The 16,996-nt window shown below is 57.1% G+C and overlaps 1 protein-coding gene across 1 annotated transcript; it reads left to right on the forward strand.

Annotated features, from left to right (window-relative positions):
* The first annotated feature begins 12,795 nt into the window (after positions 1 to 12,795).
* On the forward strand, positions 12,796 to 13,831 carry PHLDA2 (pleckstrin homology like domain family A member 2). Its single transcript, XM_003278047.4, has 2 exons — positions 12,796 to 13,363; positions 13,581 to 13,831. The coding sequence occupies exon 1, from the start codon at positions 12,895 to 12,897 to the stop codon at positions 13,351 to 13,353; it is 459 nt and encodes a 152-aa protein (XP_003278095.1). The 5' UTR covers positions 12,796 to 12,894; the 3' UTR covers positions 13,354 to 13,363; positions 13,581 to 13,831.
* Positions 13,832 to 16,996: the final 3,165 nt, after the last annotated feature.

Below are 16,996 nucleotides of genomic sequence, written 5' to 3' on the forward strand. Positions count from 1 at the left end.
TTTTTTTTTTTTTTTTTTTTTGAGATGGAGACTCTCTCCATCGCCCAGCCTGGAGTGCAGTGACACCATCTCGGCTCACTGCAATCTCCACCTCCCGGGTTCAAGCGATTCTCCTGCCCAGTCTCCCAAGTAGCTGGGATGACAGGCATGCACCACCGCACCTGGCTAATTTTTGTATTTTTAGTAGAGAAGGGGTTTCACCATGTTGGCCAGGCTGGTCTCGAACTCCTGACCTCAGGTGATCCACCTGTCTTGGCCTCCCGAACTGCTGGGATTACACGTGTGAGCCACCGTGCCCGGCCTGAAGCTCAGTTTTCAGAAGTACCCCAAACAGGGTGATTCCACTCAAAATTCTGTTTTTTCCCTTGAGTCAGGAGCTAGAACCTGACGGCTGCTGCTTTCCCCAGCAGGGTCACCTGGGACCCTCGTCCACAGCTGCCTGGCATGTGGGTCCGTGAGTGGTGTGTCCCCCACGTCACCCTACCTGGCCAGTCTGCTCTCTAGGCTCATGACCCCCCTTAATGTGGAGCTGGGACCAAACCAACATCCTACTCTGCTCCTGTCCTGCTGCCCAGCAAACCTCTCCAGGCCCAAGGGCCACCCATGGGACCAGAGCCCCCTTCCCCAAGTCCCAGGTCCAGGGCTTCCTGCCACCTCACCCATCTTGTCCCTCTCTCAAAATGCCCTAGGCTGCCCCCAGCCCCATCACTGGGCAGGCTGAGTCAGCATGAGCTGCCAGGATCCAAGCTTGCCCCTGAGGTGAGAGGCAGGGGTGGGGTGGGTAGGGGGCAGCCAGGGTGAGTAGGTGGAGCCCCTGGCCTCTGCCTGGCTCATCCAGGCACAACTTGATATTACTGACCTCTGACCTGCCCCTGCTGGGTCCTTGGCTTGCCTGGCTCTGAGTCAGGGCTCAGGGCTGGGCAACTGATGAGCAACAGAGGAACAGCCGGGGGCAGCGGTGGGAGAAGTGACCATCCCAGACTCAGCCAACCCCAGCTGCAGTGCCCTGAGGGAGCCCTGGGCCTGTAGAAGGGGTTGCTGTGTGCAGAAGCCTGTGGCTCCCCGCCAGCCAGCCCAGCCTGGCCACAGCGTGGCATGGACTTCGGCCTCTGCCCCAAAACCCTCAGAACAGGTGCCTTCCCAGGTTCCTTCTGCTGGAGCAGGCACCTCCTCCCCAGCCCGCCCCAGGGAGCATCCCCATGTGGAGTGGGGGGCCCAGGGGACCCCAGGCCCAGCTGTTTGGGCCCCACCCACCAGGAGACACTGGCAAGCAGTGGCCCCCAACAGCAGGGCCTCCTGGAAGGACGCCTCATCAGGCCGGCCCTGGCTGAGCTTCTGATGCGCTGAATTTGGTGTGGGTTTCCAGGCACCTCATGCGCCTGGGACCTTCCCCATTTAAGAGATGCAGACCCGAGTCTCAGGACAGAAGCCAGGGCCCAGCTCTTGCAGGGTGAGGCCTGGATGCCTCCTGCCGAGACCAGGTCACCTTGGTGTGCCTGAGGGAGGCCCCGCCTGCTAGGCTGTCCCCAAGCTGCCAATCACTAGCCCATCCTGGCCATGCTGACTCATGGCTCTCCGAGGGTGGCAGCCGGATGTTACTTACCATGACCCGACAGCCTGGCCCAGCCCAGCCCAGCCCAGCCCAGCCCAGCCCAGGAGAAACAAGGCAGCTACAGCTGTGTCCAGGACCCCACTCAGGGCAGACCCACACAGGTCACCCTTGTCGAGCTCCTCAAGAAGTCTATGGTGTCCACCAAGTTTCCAAATCTCCCTAGGTCTCAGTTTCTGTATCTGGGACATGGGGAGAAGCCTCACCTCCTCAGAACCCAGACCCTGGGCATGGCAGGGCTGCCCACACCGGCCCTTACCAGTGCCTGCCTGGCTGGAAGCCAGTCTGAGGAGGGAGAACAGCACCTCACCAAGCAAGGCAGGTGCAGGGTTGGGAGGACAAGAGGGAACGCCTGGAGTTGGGGCCTCAGTTGCAGGCACTGGCCAGAGTTGCTAGGGTCTGCTGCCCCCAGCCTGGGGGCCGCCAGCGAGGGCCTGAGGTGGTCCCTGGGTCTCAACCTGCCCCTTTTCAGCAGGGGCTGCCCTCCCCAAGGACCAGAACACCAGACCTTATGTGGGGACCCTTCCTCGTCATCTGGGGGCTCCAGGCGCTCCTTGGCTTGTGGCCACTTCCCTCTGATCTCTGCCTCTGTCTCACATGGCCTCCTTCCCCTATGCCTGCTTCTCCATAGTTCTCCCTTGTGAAGCCCACCTGGGTAGTCCAGGGGAAGCTCCTGCTCTCAGGGGCCTTGCCTATATCACACCCTAGCCACTAAGGTCATGTTCACCATTTTGCCATCAAAGGTAACATTCATGGGTTTTGGGGAGTAGAACATGGATATGTCTTACTGGGGGCCACCATTCAGCCCATGAAAGGGGCCTTTCAAACAGACCCAAGCACATGAAGAGGGGAAAAGACAACCATGCCAAAGGCCACAGACACACAGAGAGATGGCTGCCCCCACCCCAGGGATAGAGAAATGTGTGTGAAGACAAGACCTCAGTTTTCGACCACCAGTTTGTTTGTGGGATTTTTTTGTTGTTGTTATTGTTTTTTCGTTTGGTTGGTTGGTTGGTTTTTCTTGAGACAGGGTCTCACTCTATGGCCCAGGCTGGAGTGCAGTGGCACTTTCTTAGCTCACTGCAACCTCTACCTCCCAGGGTGAAGCAATTCTCCTGCCTCAGCCTCCTGAGTAGCTGGGATTACAGGTGCATGCCACTGCACTAGGCTAATTTTTTCTATTCTTAGTAGAGACAGAGTTTCACCATGTGGGCCAGGCTGGTCTCAAACTCCTGAACCCAAGTGATCCACTCGCCTTGGCCTCCCAAAGTGTTGGATTACAGGCGTGAGCCATTGCCCAGATTGACTTTATTTTTTTTTTTAGTGCAGAGTGCCCACCATTGGCCTAGCCATGGGGAGATTGGCATTGCAGCCCTCGGGGAAAAGGGTGAATAGGAAGAGCCCCACTGGCAGGCCATCTTGGCAGTTACCACACATCTGAGGGCCCTGCTAGCCCAGCAGTGCCACGTCTGGTGTGCAGGAAGGCAGCGCCATGTAAGATGACAGCAACAGGGGACACAGCCCAAGCCCATCCATTGCAAGGGGTGGCTGAGACATGGAGGATTCCAGATAATGAGGGCTGGGGTGGGGGGTTTCTGGAAAATGGCCCAGACATAGGAAGAGACACAAGCTCATACCCCCGCATGCATGGATATTCATATGTAAATGCATTTTTAAAACTGGTAAAGGGCACATCACAAGTTACATTCTTAACCATTTTTTAAAGTGCACAGTTCAGTGCCACTAAGCATAGTCACACTAAGCATATTCACACTGAGAATATTCACACTAAGCATATTCACACTAAGCATTTTCACACTGAGCATATTCACACTGAGTATATTCACATTAAGCATGTTCACATTGAGCATATTCACACTAAGCATATTCACACCAAGCATATTCTCACTAAGCATATTCACACTGAGCATATTCACACCAAGCATATTCTCACTAAGCATATTCACACCTAGCATATTCACACTAAGCATATTCACACTGAGCATATTCACACTAAGCATGTTCACTTTGAGCATATTCACACTGAGCATATTCACACCGAGCATATTCACACTAAGCATATTCACACTAAGCATATTCACACCGAGCATATTCACACTGAGCATTCACACTGAGCATATTCACACCGAGCATATTCACACTAAGCATATTCACATTGAGCATATTCACACTAAGCATGTTCACTTTGAGCATATTCACACTAAGCATATTCACACCGAGAATATTCACACCAAGCATATTCACACCGAGCATATTCACACTAAGCATATTCACACCAAGCATATTCACACCGAGCATATTCACACTGACCATATTCACACTGAGCATATTCACACCGAGCATATTCACACTAAGCATATTCACATTGAGCATATTCACACTAAGCATGTTCACTTTGAGCATATTCACACTGAGCATATTCACACCGAGCATATTCACACTAAGCATATTCACACCAAGCATATTCACACTAAGCATATTCACACCGAGCATTTTCACACTGAGCATATTCACACCGAGCATATTCACACTGAGCATATTCACACCGAGCATATTCACACTGAGCATATTCACACTAAGCATGTTCACATTGAGCATATTCACACCAAGCATATTCACACCGAGCATATTCACACCGAGCATATTCACACTGAGCATATTCACACTAAGCATATTCACACTGAGCATATTCACACCAAGCGTATGCATACTGAGCATACTCTGAGCATATTCACACCGAGCATATTCACACCGAGCATACTCACACTGAGTATATTCACACTGAGTATATTCACACCAAGCATATTCACACTAAGCATATTCACACTGTCGTGCAGCCACCATCAGCATCTGCCTCCATGATTTCTCATCTCCCCAAATGGAAACTGTGTCCCCATTAAACACTCCCTATTGTCGTCTCCAGCTCCTGGCACCTGCCCTCCTACCTTCTGTCTCTGAATCTGACGACTCTTGAGACCTCGTACATGTGGAATCATTCAGTACTTGTCTTTTTGTGTCTAGCTTATTTCACTCAGCACAGTGTCCTCAGAGTCCATCCGTGCTGTAGCTTGTGTTAGAATTCCCTTCCTTTTTTTTGTTTTTGAGATGGAGTTTCACTCTTGTTGCCCAGGCTGGTGTGCAATGGTGCAATCTTGGCTCACCACAACCTCTGCCTCCTGGGTTCAAGTGATTCTCCTGCCTCAGCCTCCCAAGTAGCTGGGATTACAGGCATGCACCACCACGCCCGGCTAATTTTTCAGGTGATCCACCTGCCTTGGCCTCCCAAAGTGCTGGTATTACAGGTGTGAGCCACGCGCCCAGCCAGCATTCCCTTCCATTTTAAGGCTGTGACTATTCAGTGTGTGGGTGGACCACATTGTGTGCGCCCATTGTCAGTGGACACTTGGTGGCTTCTACCTTTTGGCATGCTGCTGGGAATATGGGTGTGCATGGATCTCTAGGAGAGATTCTACTTTTAGTTCTTGTGAGCATGTGAATGAGAAGTGGAATTGTTGGATCACAGGGCAATCCTATATTTAATTGTTAAAGGAGGTTGGGTGCTATGGCTCACTCCTGTAACCCCACCACTTTGGGAGGCCAAGTCGAGTGGATCATCTGAGGGCAGGAGTTTGAGACCAGCCTGGCCAACATGGTGAAACCCCATCTCTACTAAAAATACAAAAAAATTAGCCGGGCATGGTGCCACATGCCTGTAGTCCCAGCTACTCAGGGGGCTGAGGCAGGAGAATCACTTGAACCCAGGAGGTGGAGGTTGCAGTGAGCCAAGATCGTGCCGCTGCACTCTAGCCTGGATGACAGAGTTGGACTCCATCTCAAAAACAAACAAACAAACAAACAAAAAGCAATTGTTAAAGCAAATGTAAATGCTTTTTTAAAAAGGATGAGGCCAGGCACAGTGGCTCACATCTGTAATTCCAATACTTTGGGAGGATGAGGCAGGTGGATTGCTTGAGCCCAGGAGTTCAAGACCAGCTTAGGCAACATAGTGAGACCCCATCTCTAAAAAAAATATACAAATTAGCCAGGCATGGTGGCATGTGCCTTGTAGTCCCAGCTACTCAGGAGGCTGAGGTGGGAGGATCACTTGAACTCAGGGGGCTGAGGTGGGAGGATCACAACCCTGGGAGGTCAAGGCTGCGGTGAGCCATTATTGTGCCACTGCACTCCAGCCTGGGCGACAGAGCAAGACCCTGTCTCAAAAATTTATAATAATAATAAAAAAACAAAAAGAGGCCAGGCTCAGTGGCTCATGCCTGTAATCTCAGCACTTTGGGAGGCTGAGATGGGTGGATTGCTTGAGCTCAGGAGTTCAGGACCAGCCTGGGCAACACGGTGAAACCCTGTCTCTACAAAAATACAAAAAAATTAGCTGGGTATGGAGGTACACACCTGTGGTCCCAGCTACTCAGGAGGCTGAGACGAGAGGATTGCTTGAGCCTGGGAGGCGGAGGTTGCAGTGAGCCAAGATCATGCCACTGCACTCCAGTCTGGGCAACAGAGCAAGACCCCATCTTAAACAAACAAACAAAAAAGGATGAGAGTGGCCCTAGGTGGGGACATGAGAGATGAACACTCAATTTTGTTTTTATTATTTTTTATTTTTCGTTTTTTCTTGCCCTGTTGCCCAGGCTGGAGTGCAATGGTGCAATCTTAGGTCACTGCAACCTCCAACTCCCAGGTTCAAGCAATTCTCCTGCCTCAGCCTGCTCAGTAGCTAGGATTACAGGTGTGCACCACCATACCCGGCTAATTTTTTTTTTTTTTTTCATTTTTAGTAGAGACGGGTTTCACCATGTTGGCCAGGCTGGTCTCAATCACCTGACTGCAAGTGATCTGCCTGCCTTGGCCTCCCACAGTGCTGGGATTACAGGCATGAGCTACCATGCCCAGCATCAATTCTGAAATAATTCGAGCCTCTTTTTTACTTTTTATATCAACAATTGGTTACTATTTTTGGTAGGGTTTTGTTTGTTTGTTTTGTTTTTGTTTTTTTGAGACGGAGTCTCGCTCTGTCACCCAGGCTGGAGTGCAGTGGCACAATCTCGGCTCACTGCAAGCTCCGCCTCCCGGGTTCACGCCATTCTCCTGCCTCAGCCTCCCGAGTAGCTGGGACTACAGGCACCCGCCACTATGCCTGGCTAATTTTTTTGTACTTTTAGTAGAGACGGGGTTTCACCATGGTCTTGATCTCCTGACCTCGTGATCCATCCGCCTCGGCCTGCCAAAGTGCTGGGATTACAAGTGTGAGCCACCGCGCCCGGCCTTTTTTTTTTTTTTTTTTTTAGAGAGATGGGGTCTTGCTGTCTTGCCCAGGCTGGTCTTGAACTCCCGTTTTCAAGTAATCTTCCCACCTGGTCCTCCCAAAACACTGGATTACTGGCACAAGTCACAGCACCTGGCCTATCTTTGGTAATTTTTTAACGTTGGAAATAATTAATGATGATACACCTGCCAGGGCTCCCCCAGGCCCGCTGAATGAGAAGTTCAGGCCAGGAGGGTGAGCATCTATGCTGTGAGGAGGCTGCCCCAGCAACTCTGCAATCTGAGCCCTGTGCAGGGCATGGGGCCACCTCAGTCCTACCTCTCTCCCTTCCTGGATTTTGTTTGTTCCTTTGTTCATTGGTTCACTCCTTCAAGCTTCTGGAGACATCCCCACAAGCCAGGTGCAGGGCAGTCATGTTGGCTGCTCTTCTTTTCCATCTGCGAGTGGCTGCTGGGAGGGCCCTTCCCTGAGCTCCCCGTGTCCTGGCCCCATCTCCCAACCTCTGAAGGCTCCACAGCCAGCCACAAGCAGCCCTGTGGAGGCAACATCAGCCTGATGGAGCCTGACGGAGGCCCCACTCTGCCCCACAGGGCCCCCTCATCTTGGCACGCCTGACTCCCGGTCTCACCCGAGGCAGCCAGGGGCTGTCTGGTCTCATACACACGCCAACAGTCTGCACATTCGGTAGTCAGTGCAGAGGGGGTCTTTTGGACAATGACATGGATGCCTTTATTTTTTGAGACAGGGTCTCACTCTGTCACCCAGGCTGCAGTGCAGTGGAGTGATCACGGCTCACTGCACTGCAGTGAGCTTCCCGCGCTGAAGTGATCCTCCCACCTCAGCCTCCCAAGTAGTTGGGATTATAGTGCACACGCCACCATGCCTGGCTAATTTTTATTTTTATTTTTTGTAGAGATGGGGTGGTCTTGCTCTGTTGTCCAGGCTGGTCTCAAACTTCTGGGCTCAAGCAATCTGCTCACCTCAGCCTCCCAACTTGCTGGGATCATAGGCGTGAGCTACCGAGCCTGGCCTCAGGATGCTTTTTTAGCCATTTCCTGAGTGCCTGGGCTGATCCCTGAGGGTCCCAAAGAATAAAACATTATCACTGCATTTAAGGAGCTGATAATAGCTTCTGAGCAGGGCACTGAGGGATAAACAGGAGCTCATCAGGGGCCAAGGAGAAGGGTGTTCCTGGCTTCTCATTCAATCCCCAACACCTTGTGAGGTAGGACCTGCCTGTCAGGCTCCAGTGGAAGAGATCATGAAGAGACACAGCAACAGAGAGCACAGCCCTTCGAGGCCAAGGTCAGGCTGAAAACCAGGTGGGTCATGCCACGGGTCCTCTCACTTTCCTCAGGCTGCGGCTGGAGGAGACAGATCGAGGGCAGGCCTGAGTCACAGGCCCTGGCACATGGGCCACGTTGGGCTCAGGTGAGGTGGCACCAGTGAGGTGGCACCAGTGCACTGCTCAGGTGCTGCAGCTCCAGGCAGCTTGGGTCTTCCCCCAGCCTCCCCAGGCTCAGGTGGGCGGAGGCTTGGAGACCCACCGCCTAGCAGTATGTGGTTGGCAGGAGGCAGGCCTTCGAGTGTGCCCTGGCAATCTGAGAGGGATTCCTGGAGGAGGTGAGAGGAGCTAGGGGTGGGCCTTCCCGACTGAGGAGCAGTGGGCCTTTCTGCAGGGCTCTCTCTGAGCAACCCCTCCCACAAGAGGGTGGTGTCAAGCCCCAGGCATTGGGCCGGGCCCTGTGACACGCAGCTTCCTCACAGGCTGGGAGGATGGCCAGGCTCGTTGGGCAAGTGCCTGGAGGGCCTGGCCTAGTCACCATAAGGAAGTGACCTCACTCAGGGAGTTTCGGAGAGGTGCCCGCATCCTACCCCAGCTGCTGACAGCCTCACACAGCTGGGCTCCAGTGCCAAGGGTCCAGGCAGCTGGACAGGGAAGCCAGTGTCCTAGGCCAGATGTTTGGGCACTCAGACTGTACAATGCCTGCCCGGGGGTGGGGGCCCTTGGCTCAGGCTCCGCATGAATTGTGGATGTGGCCCCTCAGATAAATATTTGTAAACCCGGTTTGGACTGATGCTGCCTGACACCACCAACTCCAGGCAGAGCCCCCTCCCCATCCTGAGAAGCAGTCACAGAACATCAGGGCTGTTTCCTGCCCCGAGCCACAGGGTGCTGCAGAATTGGGGAAGCTGTGGATGTGGCCCCACTGGCCGCTGTGTAACCTGGGTGAGTCACCACCTCTCTGAAACCCCCATCCCGTGTTCCCTGCAAACTCAAGAAAGCAGTCTCAACAGGGAGAAATGACTGCACAGAAGGAGCGCGGTGCAGTGCCACGCAGACTGTCCTGCCGGTGCCTGGCCCTGGCATCTCTCCGGCTGGTGGTTCCTCCGCCTCCAGCACGTGAGTGGTCCAGAACCCTTGTAGAAGCAGGTCCCATGGGGTGCGGCCGAATCCACGCCAGGTTCCAAACTCTGTGCTGTGCTGGAGAAGCTCCCAGGCTCTTGGCTATCAAATGGCTTTAGGAGGGGCATTCCTCAAAAGACCCTCGTGTGGGGTCCCTGTGTCGGCACTCTGCTGCCTCAACATCCCTCCCCCGTATCCCAGGAAGTGAGTGTCACAGTCCTCATCCTCCAGAGGGGACCCTCAGGCAGGCCTGCTCTGGGGGATAAGGATAGGGTCCCTCCTTGGAAAGGTGATCTTGACAAGTCCCTGCACCTCTCTGAGCCACCCTTTCTGCATCTGCAGCATAGGGCCAGTGCTTCTCCTGGGGGCACCGCTCAGCCCCAGGTAGGACCAGGTAAGGCGGTGAGGCTCAGGCCTCAGGCAAGGGAGGCTGAGGGGGGGCTGGCAGACGGTGGGTGGCTCAGAGGGGCAGAGGGCAGTGTGAGTTAGTGGTGGTGGTAAAGCCCCTCGGGTGGATGGTGGACGCAGAAAGGGTGGGGCAGCCCCTGTGTGCAAGTACCTGCCAAGTGGGCATGGTGTCCTCCAAGCCCCTCTCACTTCCTAAGGCCGTGGTTTATTTTTGCCCATGTCCATAAAGACACCCTGGGGGCTCCTGAAGTCACCTGCTGGTCCAGGGCTGGTCAGGCTTGGGAGTCGGCTCCCTCCAGCCCCTACATTGGCAACCAGGTTCAGGCTGGTTTGGCCAAGCAGGGGCCCAGGGTGTCTAGCAGCTGCTGGGGAGGCCAGGGCCACTACGACTGAGCCCCTGGGGCAGGGACTGTGGGCAAAGAAGCTGCCTGGGGAGGCCTGGCCTCCAGGGCTCAGACCTGACTTCCAGCAATCCCCAAAGGGCCATCCCCCCCCATATCCCCCAGGTCTTCACAGTGTCCATGAGGGGAATAGCAGAGAGGGGCTGAGTGGGCAGGAAATCCCCTAGGGAGGCCAGGAGGGCTTCTAAATCTCGGCTGCAAACCCTGCCCCCTGGCCTCCCAGCTCCTGCCCCACCTGTCAGAGCATCACCCCTGGGTTGCAAGTCCTGCCCCCAGGGGAGTGAGTTTCCCAGCCTCCCTTGAGAGGGCCACTGGGGTACAGGCAAAGAGAGGAGCTGGGCGGGGCCGAGGGAGCACACCTCACCTGGCCTCACCTGGTTTCTAAACCCTCTTCCTCCCCCTCATTTCTCTCAGCCTCTTGTCTGCTCCTGCCTGTCCTCTGTCCCTTCCCCAAGGCCCTCTCCATCCTGAACCAGTTTCCTCTTCTGTGGAACAGGGGCTGGAATGCCCACTTTGGGGAGTTCTCTGGGTTAGGTGGAGGCTGGGCACAGTGGTGGCACACAGGCACCACTGGCCCTTCAAGGTCTCCTTGGAATCTTTGAGGGCACGCCCTCCCCACAGAGTCCACCAAGCTGTGCTCCTGGCCTCCAGTACCCCCGACCCCTAACCCCTTCCTCATGTACCTGCTGTGCCCCTGGGGGTTAGAGGGATTCCTCTCCCCTCCTCTGGGGTCCCAGCACCAGCCAGGCCTGCAGGCACACAGTAGGTGCTTAAGCAACGCCAAGTGTCGGGGGATTTGCCTGGAGCCGAAGTTCCATTGGCTGGCCCCTCAATGGGGTAGGCAGGCTGGTGGGCCCGGGAGTGTTCCAGGCACCTATGGGCTGGTGCAGTGACAGAGCGCTCTGCCCCTGGCCGCTTCTCCTGGTCTCCCACTGCCCAGAGGTGCCTCTTGCCCAGGTCCCACTGCCCAGCAGCCCAGGGCCCTCTGGAAGCAAAAGAAGGAACACCAGAGTCCGCATCCTTTCTGCAGCCTCTCCGGGCCAATGCTCGAATCCCCTCTCCCCACCAAAGGCTGATATCCCCTCACCCACCCACCCTACCTGCTGCTCCCTCACCCCACAGGATCCCAGCCCTGCTGCAAGGACAGGTGTCAGGTAGGGGGCAGTGTTGACCTGCCGGCCCCAGGCAGGTGTCTCACTCCCAGGCCAGAACCCTGGCACAGCCCAACCCTGCCCTCTGCCGGCACTGCCCCTCCACACCACGCCCCTGCCCACTGCCAGGTCCTCTGGCCACACCGGTGAGACCACCAGGCAGCTGCTACCTGCATGCCATTCACAGAACCTGGTCTGGGACGCTCCTCTGAGCCAGACGTCTCTATCCTTTGCAGTGACCCTGAAGGGCAGGTGGAGGTAGGGCTGGTCCCAGGTCTGGGTTTTACGCTCTGCTGCCACTGTCTTGACATTTTAAATACATTTTGAATCAGGGGACTCTCGTTTTCATTTTGCGTGGGCCCCGTCATTGAGGCCAATTCCCACCCCAGAGTTGGGACTTCCTGCTGTGACCACCCCAGGGCGCAGCTGGAGGGGCAGGGGCACGGGAAGGTGGGAGACGTGGAGTAGCCGGGGTCCCTGGGGTCCTCTCGGCCGGCTCCACCCCCACCCCTGGGAACCCGGGAAGAGCCCGCTTTCGCTTCCTGTCTATTAAACCCTTTAAAGGAAGAGGGTAAATAAAACCGCCCGTCTGCCCAGCTGGAAAGCGATGACTCAGCCGCCCCCGCCGACCCTCGCCCCCAGGCTGATCCCAGAGAGCCGGCGTCGCCGCCCAGCCCGGACCCCTCAGCTCCTGGGACCTCTCTCTGGTCCGGGTCGTGGGGGCGCGGTCGGAGCAGTCAGTCCCCCGGTTCGGGACACTACGAGGGCACAGGGAGGAGAACGGGCTTCCTCTTCCCCTCCCATTTACTGAGCTCTAGGGGTTGTTGGTCTAGCCCTTTCCACGTGTTCCCTAATCCAGCAAAGGTTACTGTTCCCATTTCACAGAAGCGAAAATCGAGGCTAAGAGAGGAGGTCGTTCCGGGCGCAGCCCGTGGGTGGCAAGATGGGAGCTCGGTCCGCTAGGGCAGGGCCACTTTCGGAGAGGGTCTCTGGGCGGCCCTGGGAAGGGCCCCCGAACAGGACGGAACGGCCAGGGCTCGGGAGCAAGGAAGGAGGCCTCGACCCTCCTTCTGCCCCGGGAGCCCGAGAGCGGCAGGGCTGGACTTGGGGCGCCCGGAGGGTGAAGGTCTGGTCCCGGCTGTCTCCCCACGGTGGGCCGGCCCCGGGCCCGCGGGTGCTTCCCGGGGCTCCCTGGCGTGAGTCACCGCGGGCAGGGCTGGCTGCAGCGCATTCTTCCGCGGGGCCGGCCTGCGAGACGGTGCGGGCGAGCGCCCGCGCGGGGCGGGACCTCGAGTCACCCCACGGGGCTGGACAGCTGGGGCATGGGGGGCAAGAGGAGCGCGGGCTTCTGAGATGGGAGAGGACGGCCGGGGACCCATCGGAGCGCGGACGCGACATGCGGACCCGGACGTCTGGGCTTCGGGAGGGTATGGCCCGGGGCGCGCGGGGCTCAGACGGGCGGGGTGGCCCGAGGGCCGGGGCGGGACGGGGAGGGGCGGGGCGGGGAGGGGCAGCTATAAAGGCCGCGCCGGGGCCACGAGGAGCAGAGCCGGCGTCGTCACCGCCTGCGTTGTCTTCCGCATTGCCACTCCCAGTCCCGCGCCCGGCACGACATGAAGTCCCCCGACGAGGTGCTACGCGAGGGCGAGCTGGAGAAGCGCAGCGACAGCCTCTTCCAGCTATGGAAGAAGAAGCGCGGCGTGCTCACCTCCGACCGCCTGAGCCTGTTCCCCGCCAGCCCCCGCGCCCGCCCCAAGGAGCTGCGCTTCCACTCCATCCTCAAGGTGGACTGCGTGGAGCGCACGGGCAAGTACGTGTACTTCACCATCGTCACCACCGACCACAAGGAGATCGACTTCCGCTGCGCGGGCGAGAGCTGCTGGAACGCGGCCATCGCGCTGGCGCTCATCGATTTCCAGAACCGCCGCGCCCTGCAGGACTTTCGCAGCCGCCAGGAACGCAACGCACCCGCCGCGCTCGCCGCACCCGCCGAGGCCGCCGTGGCCGCCGCACCCGCCGAGCTCTCGGAGCCCACCAGGCCATCCCCGCAGCCCAAACCCCGCACGCCATGAGCCCGCCGCGGTGAGTGCCTGTCCGCGCCCCGGCGAGCCCTGCGCCCTAACAGCCCGGACGGGGCCTTTGGGAAAAACCACTTCAACCCCAGACGGCGGGGCGGGGGGGCGGGGGCGCTGCACCTCCTTGGGGGACCCGGCGCCCCGCAATCGCGCTGGCCCCCTCGCGTCAGGGTCTCGGGGCCCCTCAGGCTGGACAGCTCTCTGACCCAGTCCTTTCCCCACAGGGCCATACGCTGGACGAGTCGGACCGAGGCTAGGACGTGGCCGGCGCTCTCCAGCCCTGCAGCAGAAGAACTTCCCGTGCGCGCGGATCCTCGCTCCGTTGCACGGGCGCCTTAAGTTATTGGACTATCTAATATCTATGTATTTATTTCGCTGGTTCTTTGTAGTCACATATTTTATAGTCTTAATATCTTGTTTTTGCATCACTGTGCCCATTGCAAATAAATCACTTGGCCAGTTTGCTTTTCTACCATCCGGCTGTGGCTCAGTGAGACTCCTGCTGGGAGGGTGGAGGCCCAGGAATGGGCAGGCAGGACACTCTTATCCAGTCCTGCGGGGCTGGTGTGAAAGGCGCTGGAAACCGGCTTTGAATGAATAAATGAATCGTGTCATCTCCTGGGCCTGGTCCACACCCTCTTTTCCAAGCAGCCTCCCTAGAGGCCAGGAAGTGCCCTGGGGCTTGACCCTGGCTACCTTCTGCTCCTTGGTGTGTCTTGAGGAATTGAGCCTGGGGAGGACAAGGGCCCTGGGTCCGAGCTGCTGCTGCCTGTGGTGGGGGGACCTTCCCCAGCAGCACTTCCTGCCCACAAACCACCGGCGCAGCCAGACCAGAGGGAATCCCTCAGGCCCTCTGGTTGCCTGCCGCCAGCTGCCACTCGCTCCTGGCCAGTGCCGGCAGTGTGGGGCGGGCAGGGTTGCCTTTGCTTCTGGGGGAACAGGAGAGAGTTCTGGGCTGTCTCCGATGGTGGGGCAGGAGGCAGAGGTCTCTGCATGTCCAGGTGCTGGCCCAGGACATTGGGGTGGAGAGGCCTGAGTGCAGCAAATCCCTGCCCCTCCTTCTGAGATAGCTGACCTGGGCTTTCTGCCCTTGGGTCTGGCTGTGCTCTCCGAAAGACAGGGGTGGTCTGAGACAGTTAGGGTTCAAGAAGTGTGTCCCCCACCCAGAAGGGCTCCTGGTGATGAACAAGCTGAGGAGGTGATAAGGGATACAGGCATGACTCCTCACCCCACAATGGGCCCTTCATTTCTGGAACCTTCGTGGTTGGAGGGATGCCAGTAGGGGAGGCAGAGAAGTACCAGAATTGGACCCTAATCTCTGTTGCTAGGGGGCGGATGAAGCCTCGTAGCTGGTCTGGGGGCAGGGCGGGGAGGGTGCTATCCCTTCGCTGCATGACCTGCAGGAGTCTTGATGCTAGGTCCAGAAGAAACTATTTCCTGCAAGGAAGTTTCTCCCGATCGCAATTTGTGAAGCCCCTGTGCAAATGGGGAAAGGGCACCTGCAAAAAGCAGAAAAGAACAGCCAAGGACGCTGCCTGGATGGGCTCCTGGGCCTCCTGGCTGGCCCACCAGAGCCTCACCTGGATGGATATCCAAGGTCAAGAGGAGAGCTCTTGCCCCTGGGAGCTTCAAGCATAGGCATGATCTGGCCTGAGCTTTAGGCGAAGAGGGTGGATGGCCCTTGGCTCACAGGCCACTTCTTGTTTGAGGAATTTTGGAATTCCTCAAATTCTGAGGACAGTGGAATTCTAAGGTTTGGGAAGTCCATGTTTCAACAGCTTCTTTTAAAAGCAGCCCGAGGAGAGGAGGGGCGGCCTTCATGGTCTCGGGGGCAGCTACAGACCCTCGCTGAGGCTGTGGAAAGCCTGTTGTCTCCAGATGGGTCAATCGGTCTCAGCGGCTGGGCTGGCTTCCCAGTTCTCTTCCCCAGAGCCCAGGGCCAGGGGGTGGGGGTGAGGGGTTGGGAAGTGCTGTGGTCAGGAGGCTGGGAAGGCAACAGTACATGGCCTGGCCAGCAAATCAGCTATAGAAGGGACCCCCAGTTCCCAGGCCACGGATGGGTACTGGTCCATAGCCTGTTAGTAGCTGGGCCCGCACAGCAGGAGGTGAGCAGCGAGGCAAGCATGACCGCCTGAATTCCACCTCCCGCCAGATCAGCGGCAGCATTAGATTCTCACAGGAACGAGAACCCTATTGTGAACTGTGCACAACAGGGATCTAGGTTGAGCACTCCCCATGATAATCTAATACCAGATGATCTGGGGTGAAACAATTTCATCTTGCCCACCCACATCCGTGGAAAAAGTGTCTTCCGTAAAACTGGTCCCTGGTGCAGAAAATGTTGGGGGCCACTGAGCTATAGGACAAAGAGACTGAGAGAAGGGGACACCAGAGGAGTTCTGGGGTTTGGGTGGCTGGCAGTGTCTGGTGCAGTTCTGGGGTTCATGTGGCTGGCAGTGTCTGGTGCAGTTCTGGGGTTTGGGTGGCTGGCAGTGTCTGGTACGGTTCTGGGGTTCGGGTGGCTGGCAGTGCGTGGTGCAGTTCTGGGGTTCGGGTGGCTGGCAGTGTCTGGTGCAGTTCTGGGGTTCGGATGGCTGGCAGTGTGTGGTGCAGTTCTGGGGTTCAGGTGGCTGGCAGTGCGTGGTGCAGTTCTGGGGTTCAGGTGGCTGGCAGTGCGTGGTGCAGTTCTGGGGTTCGGGTGGCCGGCAGTGTCTGGTGCAGTTCTGGGGTTCGGGTGGCTGGCAGTGTCTGGTACGGTTCTGGGGTTCGGATGGCTGGCAGTGCGTGGTGCAGTTCTGGGGTTCGGGTGGCTGGCAGTGTCTGGTATAGGTCTGGGTTTCATGTGGCTGGCAGTGTGTGGTGCAGTTCTGGGGTTCATGTGGCTGGCAGTGTCTGGTGCATTTCTGGGGTTCAGGTGGCTGGCAGCCTCCCTGGTACAGTTCTGGGACCAGGATTTGGGTTTGTGTGCTGGGCTGTTCAGCAGACTGAGGGCATTTTTCCTTCCATCTAGGAAGGCCTTGGTTCCCTGATCTTTTTTGTTTTTTTAGATGGAGTCTCACTCTGTTGCCAGGCTGGAATGCAATGGTGGGATTTTGGCTCACTGCAACCTCTGCCTCCCAGGTTCAAGCGATTCTCCTGCCTCAGCCTCCCCAGTAGCTGGGACTATAGGCATACACCACCTCACCCAGCTAATTTAAAAAAAAATATTTTTAGTAGAGCCGGGATTTCACCATGTTGGCCAGGATGGTCTCGATCTCTTGACTTCATGATCCTCCCGCCTCAGCCTCCCAAAGTACTGGGATTACAAGCGTGAGCCACTGCGCCCAGCCAGGTTCCCTGATCTTTTAAAGCAACCTGTTTCTGCTCTTGGGCACACGGTGGGTGGGTGTTGGGCAGTGAGCTCCCCATTGCTTGGGATGTGAGCAAGAGCTGTTTTTGTGGCAGCAGGGGGAACTCCTCCATGGGTGGACTCAGGGCTGTACTGATAACAGTGAACCAATTTGGGTGGTTCTGTCCTCTCCAGAGCTTTGCCCAGCTGTAGGCGCCCTCCTCTAGGAAGGCTTCCAGCCCGAGGCCCCATCCCTCACTGAAGGATGCAGGCAGACCATGCGTGAGCCTGCAGAAACCAGGCCGGAAGAGG

This window comes from Nomascus leucogenys, chromosome 4 (genome assembly GCF_006542625.1).
Source record: "Nomascus leucogenys isolate Asia chromosome 4, Asia_NLE_v1, whole genome shotgun sequence".
Lineage (NCBI taxonomy): Eukaryota > Metazoa > Chordata > Mammalia > Primates > Hylobatidae > Nomascus > Nomascus leucogenys.

Excerpts from the sequence above, each read along its gene's own strand:
- PHLDA2 (XM_003278047.4), top strand. The coding sequence starts at position 12,895 with ATGAAGTCCCCCGACGAGGTGCTACGCGAGGGCGAGCTGGAGAAGCGC.